This window comes from Staurois parvus, unplaced genomic scaffold, assembly GCF_062004578.1.
Source record: "Staurois parvus isolate SC_StPar_1 unplaced genomic scaffold, SC_StPar_1.0 ptg003039l, whole genome shotgun sequence".
Classification (NCBI taxonomy): Eukaryota; Metazoa; Chordata; class Amphibia; order Anura; family Ranidae; genus Staurois; species Staurois parvus.
Window position 1 is genome coordinate 185,152 of NW_028320835.1, and position 20,538 is coordinate 205,689.

Below are 20,538 nucleotides of genomic sequence, written 5' to 3' on the forward strand. Positions count from 1 at the left end.
AGGGAACTATAGAACTAGGGAACTATAGGGAACTATGGAACTAGGGAACTATGGAACTAGAGAAATATAGGGAACTGTGGAACTAGGGAACTATAGGGAACTGTGGAACTGGGGAACTATGGAACTAGGGAACTATAGGGAACTGTGGAACTAGGGAACTATGGAACTAGGGAACTATGGAACTAGGGAACTATAGGGAACTGTGGAACTAGGGAACTATGGAACTATGGAACTAGGGAACTATAGGGAACTGTGGAACTATGGAACTAGGGAACTATGGAACTAGGGAACTATGGAACTAGGGAACTGTGGAACTAGGGAACTATGGAACTAGGGAACTATAGGGAACTGTGGAACTAGGGAACTATGGAACTAGGGAACTATGGAACTAGGGAACTATAGGGAACTGTGGAACTAGGGAACTATGGAACTAGGGAACTAGGGAACTATAGGGAACTGTGGAACTAGGGAACTATTGAACTAGGAAACTAGGGAACTAGGGAACTATGGAACTAGGGAACTAGGGAACTATAGGGAACTGTGGAACTAGGGAACTATGGAACTAGGGAACTATAGGGAACTGTGGAACTAGGGAACTATGGAACTAGGGAACTATAGGAAACTGTGGAACTAGGGAACTATGGAACTAGGGAACTATGGAACTAGGGAACTATAGGGAACTGTGGAACTAGGGAACTATGGAACTAGGGAACTATAGGGAACTGTGGAACTATGGAACTAGGGAACTATGGAACTAGGGAACTATGGAACTAGGGAACTATAGGGAACTGTGGAACTAGGGAACTATGGAACTAGGGAACTATAGGGAACTATGGAACTAGGGAACTATGGAACTAGAGAAATATAGGGAACTGTGGAACTAGGGAACTATGGAACTATGGAACTAGGGAACTATGGAACTATGGAACTAGAGAAATATAGGGAACTGTGGAACTAGGGAACTATGGAACTGTGGAACTAGGGAACTATGGAACTAGGGAACTAGGGAACTATAGGGAACTGTGGAACTAGGGAACTATGGAACTAGGGAACTATAGGGAACTGTGGAACTAGGGAACTATGGAACTAGGGAACTGTGGAACTAGGGAACTATGGAACTAGGGAACTAGGGAACTATGGAACTAGGGAACTATAGGGAACTGTGGAACTAGGGAACTATGGAACTAGGGAACTATAGGGAACTGTGGAACTATGGAACAAGGGAACTATGGAACTAGGGAACTATGGAACTAGGGAACTATAGGGAACTGTGGAACTAGGGAACTATGGAACTAGGGAACTATGGAACTAGGGAACTATAGGGAACTGTGGAACTATGGAACTAGGGAACTAGGTGACTATGGAACTATATGAAACTAGGGAACTATAGGGAACTGTGGAACTAGGGAACTATAGGGAACTGTGGAACTAGGGAACTATAGGGAACTGTGGAACTAGGGAACTATGGAACTAGGGAACTATGGAACTAGGGAAATATAGGGAACTGTGGAACTAGGGAACTATGGAACTAGGGAACTATAGGGAACTGTGGAACTATGGAACTAGGGAACTATGGAACTAGGGAACTATGGAACTATGGAACTAGGGAACAATAGGGAACTGTGGAACTAGGGAACTATGGAACTAGGGAACTATAGGGAACTATGGAACTAGGGAACTATGGAACTAGAGAAATATAGGGAACTGTGGAACTAGGGAACTATGGAACTATGGAACTAGGGAGCTATAGGGAACTATGGAACTAGGGAACTAAAGGGAACTGTGGAACTAGGGAACTATAGGGAACTGTGGAACTAGGGAACTATGGAACTAGGGAACTATGGAACTAGGGAACTATAGGGAACTGTGGAACTAGGGAACTATGGAACTAGGGAACTATATGGAACTGGGGAACTATGGAACTATGGAACTATGGAACTATAGGGAACTGTGGAACTATGGAACTAGGGAACTATGGAACTAGGGAACTATGGAACTAGGGAACTATGGAACTATGGAACTAGGGAACTATGGAACTAGGGAACTATAGGGAACTGTGGAACTAGGGAACTATGGAACTAGGGAACTATAGGGAACTATGGAACTAGGGAACTATAGGGAACTGTGGAACTAGGGAACTATGGAACTAGGGAACTATAGGGAACTGTGGAACTAGGGAACTATGGAACTAGGGAACTATAGGGAACTGTGGAACTAGGGAACTATGGAACTAGGGAACTATAGGAAACTGTGGAACTAGGGAACTATGGAACTAGGGAACTAGGGAACTATAGGGAACTGTGGAACTAGGGAACTATTGAACTAGGGAACTAGGGAACTAGGGAACTATGGAACTAGGGAACTAGGGAACTATAGGGAACTGTGGAACTAGGGAACTATGGAACTAGGGAACTATAGGGAACTGTGGAACTAGGGAACTATGGAACTAGGGAACTATAGGAAACTGTGGAACTAGGGAACTATGGAACTAGGGAACTATGGAACTATGGAACTAGGGAACTAGGGAACTATAGGGAACTGTGGAACTAGGGAACTATGGAACTAGGGAACTAGGGAACTATAGGGAACAATGGAACTAGGGAACTATGGAACTAGGGAACTATATGGAACTATATGGAACTATGGAACTATAGGGAACTGTGGAACTAGGGAACTATAGGGAACTGTGGAACTATGGAACTAGGGAACTAGGGAACTATGGAACTATATGAAACTAGGCAACTATAGGGAACTGTGGAACTAGGGAACTATGGAACTGGGGAACTATGGAACTAGGGAACTAGGGAACTAGGGAACTATAGGGAACTGTGGAACTAGGGAACTATGGAACTAGGGAACTATGGAACTAGGGAACTATATGTAACTATGGAACTATATGGAACTATGTAACTAGGGAACTATGGCACTAGGGAACTATGTAACTATGGAACTATATGGAACTATGTAACTAGGGAACTATGGCACTAGGGAACTATGGAACTATGGAACTAGGGAACTATGTAACTAGGGAATTATGGAACTATGGATCTATATGGAACTATATGGAACTAGGGAACTATATGGAACTATGTAACTAGGGAACTATGGAACTAGGGAACTATGTAACTGGGGAACTATGAAACTATATGGAACTAGGGAACTATAGAACTAGGGAACTATGGAACTATGGAACTGGGGAACTATGGAACGAGAGAACTATGTAACTGGGGAACTGTGGAACTATGAAACTATATGGAACTAGGGAACTATAGAACTAGGGAACTATGGAACTATATGGAACTAGGGAACTGTGGAACTATAGGGAACTATAGGGAACTGTGGAACTATGGAACTATGGAACTAGGGAACTATGGAACTAGGGAACTATGGAACTAAGGAACTAGGGAACTATGGAACTAGGGAACTATGGAACTAGGGAACTATAGGGAACTGTGGAACTATGTAACTATGGGAACTAGGGAACTATAGGGAACTGTGGAACTAGGGAACTATAGAGAACTGTGGAACTAGGGAACTATAGGGAACTGTGGAACTAGGGAACTATGGAACTAGGGAACTATAGGGAACTGTGGAACTAGGGAACTATGGAACTAGGGAACTATGGAACTAGGGAACTATAGGGAACTGTGGAACTATGAAACTAGGGAACTATGGAACTAGGGAACTATGGAACTAGGGAACTATAGGGAACTGTGGAACTAGGGAACTATGGAACTAGGGAACTATAGGGAACTATGGAACTAGGGAACTATGGAACTAGAGAAATATAGGGAACTGTGGAACTAGGGAACTATGGAACTAGGGAACTATAGGGAACTGTGGAACTAGGGAACTATGGAACTAGGGAACTAGGGAACTATAGGGAACTGTGGAACTAGGGAACTATGGAACTAGGGAACTATAAGGAACTGTGGAACTAGGGAACTAGGGAACTAGGGAACTATAGGGAACTGTGGAACTAGGGAACTATGGAACTAGGGAACTATAGGGAACTGTGGAACTAGGGAACTATGGAACTATATGGAACTAGGGAACTATGGAACTAGGGAACTATAGGGAACTGTGGAACTAGGGAACTATGGATCTAGGGAACTATGGAACTAGGGAACTATAGGGAACTGTGGAACTAGGGAACTATAGGGAACTGTGGAACTAGGGAACTATGGAACTAGGGAACTATAGGGAACTATGGAACTAGGGAACTATGGAACTAGGGAACTATAGGGAACTGTGGAACTATGGAACTATGGAACTAGGGAACTATAGGGAACTGTGAAACTAGGGAACTATGGAACTAGGGAACTATAGGGAACTGTGGAACTATGGAACTAGGGAACTATGGAACTAGGGAACTATACGGAACTGTGGAACTAGGGAACTTTGGAACTAGGGAACTATAGGGAACTATGGAACTAGGGAACTATGGAACTAGAGAAATATAGGGAACTGTGGAACTAGGGAACTGTGGAACTAGGGAACTATGGAACTAGGGATCTATAGGGAACTGTGGAACTAGGGAACTATGGAACTAGGGAACTTGGGAACTATAGGGAACTGTGGAACTAGGGAACTATGGAACTATGGAACTAGGGAACTATAAGGAACTGTGGAACTAGGGAACTATGGAACTAGGGAACTATAGGGAACTGTGGAACTAGGGAACTATGGAACTATAAGGAACTGTGGAACTAGGGAACTATGGAACTAGGGAACTATAGGGAACTGTGGAACTAGGGAACTATGGAACTAGGGAACTATATGGAACTAGGGAACTATAGGGAACTGTGGAACTAGGGAACTATAGGGAACTGTGGAACTAGGGAACTATGGAACTAGGGAACTATGGAACTAGGGAACTATAGGGAACTGTGGAACTAGGGAACTATGGAACTAGGGAACTATAGGGAACTATGGAACTAGGGATCTATGGAACTAGGGAACTATAGGGAACTGTGGAACTAGGGAACAATGGAACTTTGGAACTATAGGGAACTGTGGAACTAGGGAACTATGGAACTAGGGAACTATAGGGAACTGTGGAACTAGGGAAATATGGAACTAGGGAACTATGGAACTAGGGAACTATGGAACTAGGGAACTATAGGGAACTGTGGAACTAGGGAACTATGGAACTATATGGAACTAGGGAACTATGTAACTATGGAACTATGGAACTATATGGAACTATATGGAACTAGAAAACTATTACACATTATTATTATACAGGATTTATGGCACCAACAGTGTCCTCAGCGCTTTACAAATAACGGGAGACAATACAGATCAATACAAGAGGGTGAGGAGGGCCCTGATCCTGGGAGCTTACAGTCTAAGAGGGAGGGCCCTGATCCTGGGAGCTTACACTCTAAGAGGGAGTGCCTGATCCCGGGAGCTTACACTCTAAGAGGGAGGGCCTGATCCCGGGAGCTTACAATCTAAGAAAGAGGGGCTGATAATGGGAGCTTACAATCTAAGAGGGAGGGGCTGATCCCGGGAGCTTACAATCCAAGAGGGAGGGGCTGATTCTGGGAGCTTACAATCTAGGAGGGAGGGGCTGGTGGTACAAAAGGTAGTAACTGTGGGGGAGGGTCTGGTAGGAGGAGTAGCAGATTCCATTATTAGCTGAGGGCAGGATAGGCTTCCCTGAAGAGATCGGTTTTCAGAGATCACCTAAAAGTGAGCAGAGTAGGCGATAGTCTGATAGATTGGGGTAGAGAGTTCCAGAGGATGGGGGAGGCTCTGGAGAAGTCCTGGAGATGAGCATGGGAGGAGGAGACAAGGGAGCTAGAGAGCAGGTGGTCATGGGAGGAGCGAAGAGGACAGTTTGGGTGATATTTGGAGACAAGATCGGTGATGTAATTTGGGGCGGAGTTATAAATGGCTTTATATGTTATTGTTAATGTTTTTAATTTTATCCGTTGGGCAACGGGAAGCCAGTGGAGGGATTGGCAGAGAGGGGTGGAGGACACTGATTGGAGGCCAGTGGAGGGATTGGCAGAGAGGGGTGGAGGACACTGATTGGAGGCCAGTGGAGGGATTGGCAGAGAGGGGTGGAGGACACTGAATGGAGGCCAGTGGAGGGATTGGCAGAGAGGGATGGAGGACACTGAGTGGGGGGCAGTGGAGGGATTGGCAGAGAGGGGTGGAGGACACTGATTGGAGGCCAGTGGAGGGATTGGCAGAGAGGGGTGGAGGACACTGAATGGAGACCAGTGGAGGGATTGGCAGAGAGGGATGGAGGACACTGAATGGAGACCAGTGGAGGGATTGGCAGAGAGGGGTGGAGGACACTGATTGGAGGCCAGTGGAGGGATTGGCAGAGAGGGGTGGAGGACACTGAATGGAGGCCAGTGGAGGGATTGGCAGAGAGGGATGGAGGACACTGAGTGGGGGGCAGTGGAGGGATTGGCAGAGAGGGGTGGAGGACACTGAATGGAGGCCAGTGGAGGGATTGGCAGAGAGGGGTGGAGGACACTGAATGGAGGCCAGTGGAGGGATTGGCAGAGAGGGTGGAGGACACTGAATGGAGGCCAGTGGAGGGATTGGCAGAGAGGGGTGGAGGACACTGATTGGAGGTCAGTGGAGGGATTGGCAGAGAGGGGTGGAGGACACTGAGTGGAGGCCAGTGGAGGGATTGGCAGAGGGGGGAGGAGGATACTGAATGGAGCCCAGTGGAGGTATTGGCAGAGAGGGGTGGAGGACAGTGTGTGGAGGCCAGTGGAGGGATTGGCAGAGAGGGGTGGAGGACACTGAATGGAGGTCAGTGGAGGGATTGTCAGAGAGAGATGGAGGACACTGTGTGGAGGCCAGTGGAGGGATTGGCAGAGTGTGGTGAAGGACACTGAATGGAGGCCAGTGGAGGGATTGGCAGAGAGGGGTGGGGGACACTGAATGGAGGCCAGTGGAGGGATTGGCAGAGGGGGGTGGGGGGACATGAATGGAGTAGTGACTATTGGTCAGGATGAGTATAGAGTAGTGACCATTGGTTGGGATTAGTACGGAGTAGTGGCCATTGGTTGGGATGAGTACAGAGTAGTGGCCATTGGATGGGATGAGTACGGAGTAGTGGCCATTGGTTGGGATGAGTACGGAGTAGTGGCCATTGGATGGGAGGAGTACGGAGTAGTGGCCGTTGGTTGGGGTGAGTACGGAGTAGTGGCCATTGGTTGGGATGAGTACGGAGTAGTGTCCATTGGTTGGGATGAGTACGGAGTAGTGTCCGTTAGTTGGGATGAGTACGGAGTAGTGTCCGTTGGTTGGGATGAGTACGGAGTAGTGACCATTGGTTGGGATGAGTACAGAGTAGTGGCCATTGGTTGGGATGAGTACAGAGTAGTGGCCATTGGTTGGGATGAGTACGGAGTAGTGGCCATTGGTTGGGATGAGTACGGAGTAGTGTCCATTGGTTGGGATGAGTACGGAGTAGTGTCCATTGGTTGGGATGAGTACGGAGTAGTGTCCGTTGGTTGGGATGAGTACGGAGTAGTGTCCGTTGGTTGGGATGAGTACGGAGTAGTGACCATTGGTTGGGATGAGTACAGAGTAGTGGCCATTGGTTGGGATGAGTACAGAGTAGTGGCCATTGGTTGGGATGAGTACGGAGTAGTGGTCATTGGTTGGGATGAGTACGGAGTAGTGGCCATTGGTTGGGAAGAGTACGGAGTAGTGACCATTGGTTGGGATGAGTACGGAGTAGTGTCCGTTGGTTGGGATGAGTACGGAGTAGTGGCCATTGGTTGGGATTAGTAGGGAGTAGTGGCCATTGGTTGGGATGAGTACGGAGTAGTGACCATTGGTCGGGGTGAGTACAGAGTAGTGGCCATTGGTCGGGATGAGTACGGAATAGTGGCCATTGGTTGGGATGAGTACGGAGTAGTGTCCGTTGGTTGGGATGAGTACGGAGTAGTGTCCGTTGGTTGGGATGAGTACGGAGTAGTGACCATTGGTTGGGATGAGTACAGAGTAGTGGCCATTGGTTGGGATGAGTACAGAGTAGTGGCCATTGGTTAAGATGAGTACGGAGTAGTGGCCATTGGTTGGGATGAGTACGGAGTAGTGTCCATTGGTTGGGATGAGTACGGAGTAGTGTCCATTGGTTGGGATGAGTACGGAGTAGTGTCCGTTGGTTGGGATGAGTACGGAGTAGTGTCCGTTGGTTGGGATGAGTACGGAGTAGTGACCATTGGTTGGGATGAGTACAGAGTAGTGGCCATTGGTTGGGATGAGTACAGAGTAGTGGCCATTGGTTGGGATGAGTAGGGAGTAGTGGTCATTGGTTGGGATGAGTACGGAGTAGTGGCCATTGGTTGGGAAGAGTACGGAGTAGTGACCATTGGTTGGGATGAGTACGGAGTAGTGTCCGTTGGTTGGGATGAGTACGGAGTAGTGGCCATTGGTTGGGATTAGTAGGGAGTAGTGGCCATTGGTTGGGATGAGTACGGAGTAGTGACCATTGGTCGGGGTGAGTACAGAGTAGTGGCCATTGGTTGGGATGAGTACGGAATAGTGGCCATTGGTTGGGATGAGTACAGAGTAGTGGCCATTGGTTGGGATGAGTACGGAGTAGAGGCCATTGGTTGGGATGAGCACGGAGTAGTGGTCATTGGTTGGGATGAGTACGGAGTAGTGGCCATTGGTTGGGATGAGTACGGAGTAGTGGCCATTGGTTGGGATGAGTATGGAGTAGTGACCATTGGTCGGGGTGAGTATAGAGAAGTGGCCGTTGGTTGGGGTGAGTATAGAGAAGTGGCCGTTGGTTGGGGTATCTATGATATGTACTCTGTCTGGTAATAATATTGTATTATCACCTCTTTATAATGTTCCTCCATCCCTCCATGCCTGGACAGAGGAGAGCCCACAGGAGGAGGACACGGAGGGGACACATTTATCACCTCTATATTATGTTCTTACATACCTCTGCCTGGACAGAGTAGAGCCCACAGGAGGAGGACACGGAGGGCGCACATTGCTGTGGTCATCATATTGGGTCTGTGTGAGAAAAGAGAAATTGCAGAGAAAATAAGGAAGATGAATTTGACATTCAGATTTGGCATTTCCTCATTTCCCAGAATTGTAGGCCGTGTGGGAACTCACCATCAGCTCAATGCCTGGTAACGCTTGCTGTACCCAGAACTGACAGTTCCGTATTCTGGAGATGCCACCTGTCCATACTATCTCTTGGGAGACCATTGTTTGGATCTCTGTGATGAACGTCTGGGTCCTCACACCTGATATGCTCGTTATAAGGAGTTTTGACAATTCTTGGTGGAGTATTTTATGTTGTATTGGAGATACTACAACATAAGAAATGGGACCACCCCAAGGCCGAAACATCCAGACTCCCAAGAGGAGAGGAACAGTCTTGGGAACTACAGAATGGAGATCTGACAGAGATGACAATTTCCCCAATTCAGGATAATGCTGTCCTCTCAACCTTCAAGGAAAGGATACACCACTGATATCCAGCATGTCCACACAGAGCTGGCAGCTAAACCAATGCTGACTGTGCACCCACACAAACCATAATGCCTCATCTTCACCACCATGACTAGAACCTCAAAAAAGCATGAGCCATCTAGCATCTTCACCACCACCTCCACCTCATCTTCACCACCATGACTAGAACCTCAACAAAGGGTGAGCCATCTAGCATCTTCTTCACCACCACCACCTCATCTCCCCCACCCTGACTAACAACTCAACAAACAAGAGGTAAGCCATCTATCATCTTCATCACCACCATGACTAAGAACTGTACAAACAAAGGGGGGGGGGGGACATCTAGCATCTTCACCACCACCACAACTAACAACTCAACTAGTACATGGGGACATTCCCACCAACCCATCTACAACCGTACATCCGACCGACCAGACCGGGAACTGATAGTACATGGGGACATTACCACCAACCCATCTACAACCGTACATCCGACCGACCAGACCGGGAACTGATAGTACGTGGGGACATTACCACCAACCCATCTACAACCGTACATCCGACCGACCAGACTGGGAACTGATAGTACGTGGGGACATTACCACCAACCCATCTACAACCGTACATCCGACCGACCAGACCGGGAACTGATAGTATGTGGGGACATTCCCACCAACCCATCTACAACCGTACATCCGACCGACCAGACCGGGAACTGATAGTACATGGGGACATTCCCACCAACCCATCTACAACCGTACATCCGACCGACCAGACCGGGAACTGATAGTACGTGGGGACATTCCCACCAACCCATCTACAACCGTACATCCGACCGACCAGACCGGGAACTGATAGTACATGGGGACATTCCCACCAACCCATCTACAACCGTACATCCGACCGACCAGACCGGGAACTGATAGTACGTGGGGACATTCCCACCAACCCATCTACAACCGTACATCCGACCGACCAGACCGGGAACTGATAGTACATGGGGACATTCCCACCAACCCATCTACAACCGTACATCCGACCGACCAGACCGGGAACTGATAGTACGTGGGGACATTCCCACCAACCCATCTACAACCGTACATCCGACCGACCAGACCGGGAACTGATAGTACATGGGGACATTCCCACCAACCCATCTACAACCGTACATCCGACCGACCAGACCGGGAACTGATAGTACGTGGGGACATTCCCACCAACCCATCTACAACCGTACATCCGACCGACCAGACCGGGAACTGATAGTACATGGGGACATTCCCACCAACCCATCTACAACCGTACATCCGACCGACCAGACCGGGAACTGATAGTACGTGGGGACATTCCCACCAACCCATCTACAACCGTACATCCGACCGACCAGACCGGGAACTGATAGTACATGGGGACATTCCCACCAACCCATCTACAACCGTACATCCGACCGACCAGACCGGGAACTGATAGTACGTGGGGACATTACCACCACCAACCCATCTACAACCGTACATCCGACCGACCAGACCGGGAACTGATAGTACATGGGGACATTACCACCAACCCATCTACAACCGTACATCCGACCGACCAGACCGGGAACTGATAGTACATGGGAACATTCCCACCAATCATCTACAACCGTAAATCCGACCGACCAGACCGGGAACTGATAGTACATGGGAACATTCCCACCAATCATCTACAACCGTAAATCCGACCGACCAGACCGGGAACTGATAGTACATGGGAACATTCCCACCAATCATCTACAACCGTAAATCCGACCGACCAGACCGGGAACTGATAGTACATGGGGACATTCCCACCAACCCATCTACAACCGTACATCCGACCGACCAGACCGGGAACTGATAGTACGTGGGGACATTCCCACCAACCCATCTACAACCGTACATCCGACCGACCAGACCGGGAACTGATAGTACGTGGGGACATTACCACCAACCCATCTACAACCGTACATCCGACCGACCAGACCGGGAACTGATAGTACATGGGGACATTGCCACCAACCCATCTACAACCGTACATCCGACCGACCAGACCGGGAACTGATAGTACGTGGGGACATTACCACCAACCCATCTACAACCGTACATCCGACCGACCAGACCGGGAACTGATAGTACGTGGGGACATTCCCACCAACCCATCTACAACCGTACATCCGACCGACCAGACCGGGAACTGATAGTACGTGGGGACATTCCCACCAACCCATCTACAACCGTACATCCGACCGACCAGACCGGGAACTGATAGTACATGGGGACATTACCACCAACCCATCTACAACCGTACATCCCACCGACCAGACCGGGAACTGATAGTACATGGGAACATTCCCACCAATCATCTACAACCGTACATCCCACCGACCAGACCGGGAACTGATAGTACATGGGGACATTCCCACCAACCCATCTACAACCGTACATCCGACCGACCAGACCGGGAACTGATAGTACGTGGGGACATTCCCACCAACCCGTCTACAACCGTACATCCCACCGACCAGACCGGGAACTGATAGTACATGGGGACATTACCACCAACCCATCTACAACCGTACATCCGACCGACCAGACCGGGAACTGATAGTACGTGGGGACATTCCCACCAACCCGTCTACAACCGTACATCCCACCGACCAGACTGGGAACTGATAGTACATGGGAACATTCCCACCAATCATCTACAACCGTAAATCCGACCGACCAGACCGGGAACTGATAGTAGATGGGGACATTCCCACCAACCCATCTACAACCGTACATCCCACCGACCAGACCGGGAACTGATAGTACATGGGGACATTCCCACCAACCCATCTACAACCGTACATCCGACCGACCAGACCGGGAACTGATAGTACGTGGGGACATTCCCACCAACCCATCTTCAACCGTACATCCGACCGACCAGACCGGGAACTGATAGTACATGGGGACATTCCCACCAACCCATCTACAACCGTACATCCGACCGACCAGACCGGGAACTGATAGTACGTGGGGACATTCCCACCAACCCATCTACAACCGTACATCCGACCGACCAGACCGGGAACTGATAGTACGTGGGGACATTCCCACCAACCCATCTACAACCGTACATCCGACCGACCAGACCGGGAACTGATAGTACGTGGGGACATTCCCACCAACCCATCTACAACCGTACATCCGACCGACCAGACCGGGAACTGATAGTACATGGGGACATTACCACCAACCCATCTACAACCGTACATCCCACCGACCAGACCGGGAACTGATAGTACGTGGGGACATTACCACAAGACAAGATGGCAATGTATGAGGAGCAACAGCATGCAGAGACATGGTGGATCCCTGCCACTAATTCATCTACACAAGGGACGTGGGACCTTCCATAAGTCTGCCTCCACACAGATATCTGCACATAAAATACACACAGATTTGATCGGGCAACTCTTTCATCCATTTTTTTTTTTTAGGAACCCCCAAAATCTTTCAGTTTTGAGTTTGTAGAGACATATCAGCCCAGACAGTGCTGGGATGAGCTCCTCTTTGGTGGTGACACTCTACAGTGTGATATCATCTGGTGTCACTCCATACAAAGGGGGGGGGCAGCAGGTATTCTAGATCTGGTTTGAGCTCTGAGACCCCTGTGAGACCGAACATAGCCTCTCTGTCTTCTTGCAGGTCCTCAAATGTAGGTTCTCCTTCATCGCCAAAAACACAAAATGATCTGTAAGGCTCTCCCACAGCAATCCAGGGCCACCAAAGTCATATCTCTCCGGAGAGCATTCTGTTGTCACCCCTAAATTTTCCTGCTCTGTGTACCATTTCAGAGCCCGATATCGGTTGTCCAGTTCTATCTCCTGCTGGACCAGCCTGTCCAACTCAGTCACCCATTGCTCCTGGGGTCACTCTCCCAGGAATGGCATCTGTAACTTCCGATGGTCCCTGGCCCGCTCCCCTGGGGTTGGTTAGCACTTGCCCTTATCCATACCAGCAACCTGGAGGGCTCCACTCCAAAGCACCTCCCAAATCCGCTGCCTGAGCTCCAGGTACTGATCTGCAGACACAGTCCTAGGATATGGTGCAAGAACGATCCGCAGCAGCCCTGGGAACTCTGATGCCAGGTCCATATCTCCACTGGGGTGACAGACGTCTCCTTTCCTGATCTTGGATCCTGGTGGTGGTTTGGATGTGTTCACAGCTTGGAAGCAAAATCCCACCGCTGCCACCAATGTAACGGAACCGACCCCGACTGCACCAATGTAACGGAACTGACCCCGACTGCACCAATGTAACGGAACTGACCCCGACTGCACCAATGTAACGGAACCGGACCCCGACTGCACCAATGTAACAGAACCAGACCCCGACTGCACCAATGTAACAGAACCAGACCCCGACTGCACCTATGTAACGGAACCGGACCCCGACTGCACCAATGTAACGGAACCGACCCCGACTGCACCAATGTAACGGAACCGACCCCAGACTGCGCTGAGTACTTCCGTTAGGATACTGCTTCCCGGTCCGAACACCGACCACAGAAACCACCGCTGACCATACAAGACTAGACGACACCAGTCTTGAAGTAAAACCAGGAAGTAGACCACTTTATTTGAACACAGATACAAGATATATACATTCAGGGGGACAACCCCCCTCCCTGCATAATGACACAGGGCGGGGCAATCTGCATTTAGTATCAAGAGACACACCAAGAGACAGTCCCATCAGGGGGGAGGGCTGCTGGAAACACCCCCCCCCCCACTCCCACACCAAGCCAATACACAAACACATACATCCCATAATAGTTTGCTCCCAAACCAGACACACAATAGAACAATGGGATGCAACCACATGACACCAAACAATCCACAACCCCCCCCCCAATATTAGGACAGATCACCCCCCCCCCCGATATTAGGACAGATCCCCCTGTACCCCTAACAGACACATGGTGACTTACACATAAGAGGGATATGGCTGAGCTGAGACAGGGGTCTCCCCACCTCTCCAAAGTGAGCTGTGTTCCATGGGCCCCCCACCCAAAGTGAGCCGTGTTCCATGGGCCCCCCACCCAAAGTGAGCCGTGTTCCATGGGCCCCCCACCCAAAGTGAGCTGTGTTCCATGGGCCCCCCACACAAAGTGAGCTGTGTTCCATGGGCCCCCTACCCAAAGTGAGCTGTGTTCCATGGGCCCCCACACAAAGTGAGCTGTGTTCCATGGGCCCCCCACCCAAAGTGAGCCGTGTTCCATGGGCCCCCCACCCAAAGTGAGCTGTGTTCCATGGGCCCCCCACCCAAAGTGAGCTGTGTTCCATGGGCCCCCCACCCAAAGTGAGCTGTGTTCCATGGGCCCCCCACCCAAAGTGAGCCGTGTTCCATGGGCCCCCCACCCAAAGTGAGCTGTGTTCCATGGGCCCCCCACACAAAGTGAGCTGTGTTCCATGGGCCCCCCACCCAAAGTGACTCCCGTCACAAAGGGGCTGGAGGGAACCCATGATACTCTGGAGGAAGCAAGCTGAGGTAAAGTGAAAACTCTTGTCAAGAGGCCATGTTGGGCCTGCACAGCAAGGAGCTGTCACCTAGGGTGAGTGAGCCTGAATAGCCAGTGGTCTGGGAGGCTGAGGAAGCTGCAGAGGTCAGTGAGTTTAAGGGGCTGGAGGGAATCTGAGAGTCTCTGGAGGATGCATGCTGAGGTACAGGGAAAACTCTGAGGCCATGTGGGGCCTGAACAACAAGGAGCTGTCACCTAGGCTGAGAGAGCCTGAATAGCAGTGGTCTGGGAGACCAAGCCAAGCAGAGGTACTGCTAACCAGAGAGCCATGTGGAATCCCCCCATATCACAATATATACACACACCATATTGCCCTAAGTATTGGGCCACTGGCCTTTCCACAAACATGACCTTTAATGGCCTCCCTGTCTTAGTCCATAGCAGAGGTGGACTGACAACTCATTGGGCCCCCAGGCAATAGGAGATCATGGGGCCCCTGTGTCCTTGTCTAAACTCAAAAAAGCCTATGAAAAAGGTACCAGGGGCATCTCACGGGGCCCCCTACTGACCCTGGGCCCTCGAGCAGTGCCCGAGTTTCCAAAAGGTCAGCCCGCCCCTGGTCCATAAGGTTCAATATTGAGTCAGCCCACCCTTTGCAACTATACCGGCTTCAACTCTTCTAGGAAGGTCATCCACAAGGTTTAGGAGGGTGTCTATGGGAAGGTTGGACCATTCTTCCAGAAGCACATTTGTCAGGTCAGGCACTGATGTCGGGGGAGGAGGCCGTCCACAAGGTTTAGGAGGGTGTCTATGGGAAGGTCGGACCATTCTTCCAGAAGCACATTTGTCAGGTCAGGCACTGATGTCGGGGGAGGAGGCCGTCCACAAGGATTAGGAGGGTGTCTATGGGAAGGTTGGACCATTCTTCCAGAAGCACATTGGTCAGGTCAGGCACTGATGTCGGGGGAGGAGGCCGTCCACAAGGATTAGGAGGGTGTCTATGGGAAGGTTGGACCATTCTTCCAGAAGCACATTTGTCAGGTCACTGTTTAATAAGAGTGAGCTACCGGGCCATTAAGTTTCAGTTCCTGTCTGAGCTAAGAATCCCCCATACCACAAGTGGTGGAGGATGCGGGCACGCAGAAGGTAGAAATTGGGGTCTCTGCTCCAGCAGTGGGTTTGGCAAGGAACTGTCAGTGGCTGTGTGTGGAAGTGCAGCCAGGCGTTCAGCATTGCGTGCAGGTGGTGTGCCTGCGACAGAAGTCAAAACATTTTTTGCTGTGAACTGTGTGACAAGCTGCTGTGTGTGAGACTGCAATAATGGGGCGGTCAAAAAACAAGAAGTTCACAATGAACCAAATTAAAGGGAAAGTGCGGGCTGTTGTCCGGTGTCCCTCGTCCCTGGCTGCAGAGCGAGAAGTTGAGGTGGTGGCATCCAACTTCATACAGCCAATGCTGCCTACTGAGGAGGTGGAAGACTTCCTGACAGAGTCTGAAAGAGTTGCAACATGGAGAGCATGGCCTAGGGACCGGTGGCCAAAGTTGCTGCAACCCTTGCTGCTGAATCAGTTCCAGGTTTCCTACCAACAGATGGGTCCAAGCTGGGATAATTATGACCAGCACAAATCCGAGATCCTGCTTGGGGAAATGTTCCGGTGTGGATGGGAAAAGCAGAAACATTACAGCTTGGGGAGTTCATCACCCTTAGCAACAGGAAAAGTATCACCGGGAGGCCAAAGCATGAGGATCGTGAGGAATAAGTGAGTATGAGGAATGCAGAATTGTGGATTATGGCTGCCTACGTGAAGTGGTCGGCCCAGAAAGGAGGGCGCAACTGCTAGTGTCCTGCATGAAGTCTAGCCGATTGTCTGTGGAGTGCAGGTTTGCTGTTACCCCTAGCAACAGGGATCCTGTGTTGTCTGCAGGGATTGCCAGTGGGTCAGGAAAGCCTGCAGTGTCACCCTATGATCGCATGGGGGAGTCAGCCTTTGGAGACGTCATGGATGAGAGATGTCGCACTCAAGGCTATGACACCTTCTACAGGAACTGGTGAGACTCTTTCAGTTTGTAGGACTGATCCCAATGAAGTGGAAGTGTGTCCAGAAGGGAGATCCGCAGTACAGATGGACATGGTCTCGCTGCAGCTTGACACCCGGTGTAGTAGAGAGGCACAGGGTGAAGCCCAACAAAAAAGGACATGGGGACTCTGTATGTGCCTGGTGAAATCCAGCAGAGGGCTGGGAGAGCTGTAGTAGGGGTGACCAAAGCAATGCATATACCATGTTCCCTAGTGACAGAGACAGGTGCTGCAGAGTTGCCCAGGGAAACCTCCCAGGAGCCCGTGGGGTCGGAGCAGAGGGTTTCTCAGGTCAGCTGTGGAGCTGTCCAAGTTGGTAAGAGCACCCATTTAAGGAGAGAGGGTGCTGTGAGGAGCATCTCACAGGCTCTGGTGGGGAAAGGGGGGATTGCACCACAAAGTGAGAATAGTTGGGCGCACCCCCACAACTGTAAGTATAACCCAGTTGGGTCAGTGGTTAGGTAAGCTTGACAAAGCTGAAGGTGAAGAGTCAGATGTGTCGGTAGGATCACCAGAGAAGTTTGGTCAAACACATGTAGGGCTGCCTGCTTTGGTGGATGCTACATTATCTGATGTCTATCAAAGTGCCAAGTGTGCTGTTGTGGCTGATGAATCCCATGTTCCTGAGGTGCCTCCTACGGCAGGTGATGTGATGCTGCGGTGCGCCCATGAAGGAAACGCCAAGGAATGGGTTGGATGGTGCAAGGAAGTACTTGCAATACTAAGCCGAGTAACCATGCGTTACGCTGCTATGGTGTCTAAGAAAGGGGTGGACATCACACCTGCTATGACCACCGGAGGGATCGCAAAGCGGCCCGTGCTTGAGAGCACATTGGCCCCTGCGATGGTTGATTCCCTCCAATCTGAAGGTCTGGTTAAAGGTGCATGCATGGCAGTTGTGTTGTCCACAGCACAGCAGCTAAAGAAGAGCGAGGGCAAAGGTGTCAGTACAACGGGTTGTGACCTGCAGAGGCTCACCAATGCTGAGACTGAGAGGAAACGTCTGAGACATACGTCTGAGAGCGCTCCGGGGCAGGCTGTGATGGTGGAGGTCTCTGCAGGGTCTCTCAAGCCTTAGTGAATGAGCCTCTCCATGTCTGGTAGGGGAAGGGTCCCTGAGATCCTCTGTTTAGATGTGGAGCGTGTCCAGTTAACGGATACCCTAGTGGAAATGTTGGAGTTGACCAAAATACATTTCTGTGCACCTGGGTGTCTCCACCACATTCAGACAAGCTGGTACCACGTCCTACCAACCAGTGGAGCCACGGGTTACAGGCGCTGCTAAGCAATGGCCATGTGACTTGGGTCTGGTTACTACAATGTTGGTTGGAACTAAGAGTGGGCTACCGGGCCCTTAAGTTTAGTTCCTGTCTGGCGTCTCACTAAAAAACGCATCTACTGCTGAGCTAAGAATCCCCCATGTCACAATATACACACTACATCGCCCCGATGGGCGACCGGCCTTTCCACACACATGACCTTTAATGGCCCCCCAGTCTTAGCCCGTAGGGTTCAATATTGAGTTGGCCCCGCCCTTTCCACATACATGACCTTTAATGGCCCCCCAGTCTTAGTCCGTAGGGTTCAATATTGAGTTGGCCCCGCCCTTTCCACATACATGACCTTTAATGGCCCCCCCAGTCTTAGTCCGTAGGGTTCAATATTGAGTTGGCCCCGCCCTTTGCAGCTATAACAGCTTCAACTCTTCTGGGAAGGCCGTCCACAAGGTTTAGGAGGGTGTCTATGGGAAGGTTGGACCATTCTTCCAGAAGCACATTTGTCAGGTCAGGCACTGATGTCGGGGGAGGGGCACTGATGTCGGGGGAGGAGGCCTGGCTCGCAGTCTCCGCTCTAATTCATCCCAAAGGTGTTCTATGGGGTTGAGGTCAGGACTCTGTGCAGGACAGTCAAGTTCCTCCACCCCAAACTGGCTCCTCCATGTCTTTATGGACCTTGCTTTGTGCACTGGTGGGCAGTCATGTTGGAACAGGAAGGGGCCATCCCCAAACTCCTCCCACAAAGTTGGGAGCATGAAATTGTCCAAAATGTTGCCTTAAGAGTTCCCTTCACTGGAACTAGGGGGCCAAGCCCAACCCCTGAGGAACAACCCCACACTATAAACCCTCCTCCACCAAACTTTACACTTGGCACAATGCAGTCAGGCAAGTACCGATTTCCTGGCCACCGCCAGACATGGAGACACTAAGACTGGGAGACCATTAAAGGTCATGTGTGTGGGAAGGCCGGCGGTATACATACAGTATATAGATATCTCATACATACACAGACACATATATAATCACATCTGTCAACTTACAATGTTGCTGATTTTGTGTCTTGCTTGTATTGTCAGTGGCCCTCTGCTCAAGAGCTCAGGGGCCCCTCTGCTCAGGATCTCAGGGGCCCCTCTGCTCAGGATCTCAGTTGCTCCTCTGGTCAGGATCTCAGTTGCTCCTCTGGTCAGGATCTCAGTGGCTCCTCTGCTCAGGATCTCAGTGGCTCCTCTGCTCAGGATCTCAGTGGCCCCTCTGTTCAGGATCTCAGTGACCCCTCTACTCGGGATCTCAGTGGCCCCTCTGCTCAGGATCTCAAAGGCCCATCTGCTCAGGATCTCAGTGACCCCTCTGCTCAGGATCTCAGTGACCCCTCTGCTCAGGATCTCAGTGGCTCCTCTGCTCAGGATCTCAGGGGCTCCTCTGCTCAGGATCTCAGTGGCCCCCCTGCTCAGGATCTCAGTGGCCCCTCTGACCGGGTATCCACCTTTGCTCAGAAAGTGTTCTGCTCATCCTCCTCATCTTGGTGGACGTGGTTATTTCTTGCAGGACTTCCTCTTTCTGCTGCAAATATGAAACCAACTTGTATCTGGTAAAATATTTCTTACAGGAAACCAGAAGGAGAAGTTCAGATGAGGAAGTCTCTGATGAAGGATGGGGTCGGGGGGAAGGGGTGCAGGGGGGGAAGGGGGGGAAGGGGGGTGCAGAATTACTGGGGTGTCTCTGTGTGAACAGAAGAAAATGGCAGCAAACTGGGGGGGGGTTCACAGGAAGGAGACCTCCCATCCACACTCGGCATGACAGGTCCTCTTCCTCCCTGACCATCCAAACTCATTATATGAAGAACAGACTTCGAGGTTTTACCTTTTTCTTCGTCCTCCGCGGATCGCAGACCATTGTCATTGGTATGCGGAACTCCTCCGGCTGGGACCCTTCCTGGACTTCTGTAGCCTCTCTGCAGCCCCCTCCTGTCCACATGCTCTCTAGTGATGGGGGGGCTCTCTAGTGATGGGGGCTCTCTAGTGATGGATTGAGGCTCTCTAGTGATGGAAAGGAGGCTCTCTAGTGATGGGGGGGGCTCTCTAGTGATGGGGGAGGCTCTCTAGTGATGGAGGGAGGCTCTCTAGTGATGGAAATGAGGCTATCTAGTGATGGGGGACTCTCTAGTGATGGGGGGCTCTCTAGGGATGGAGGGAGGCTCTC

General features: G+C 50.6%; 1 protein-coding gene across 1 annotated transcript in view; it reads right to left on the minus strand.

The window, feature by feature from the left end:
- Positions 1–19,875, minus strand: part of LOC149428684 (hemicentin-1-like) — a 128,034-nt gene extending 108,159 nt beyond the window's left edge. Inside the window, exons 1-2 of the mRNA XM_089667116.1 lie at positions 19,380–19,875; positions 8,936–9,009 (exon numbers count right to left, since the gene is read on the minus strand). Of these exons, the coding sequence (XP_089523242.1) occupies positions 8,936–9,002 (67 nt within the window). The 5' untranslated portion in view covers positions 9,003–9,009; positions 19,380–19,875. The remainder of the gene's footprint in view (positions 1–8,935; positions 9,010–19,379) is intronic.
- Between the last annotated feature and the right edge of the window lie 663 nt (positions 19,876–20,538).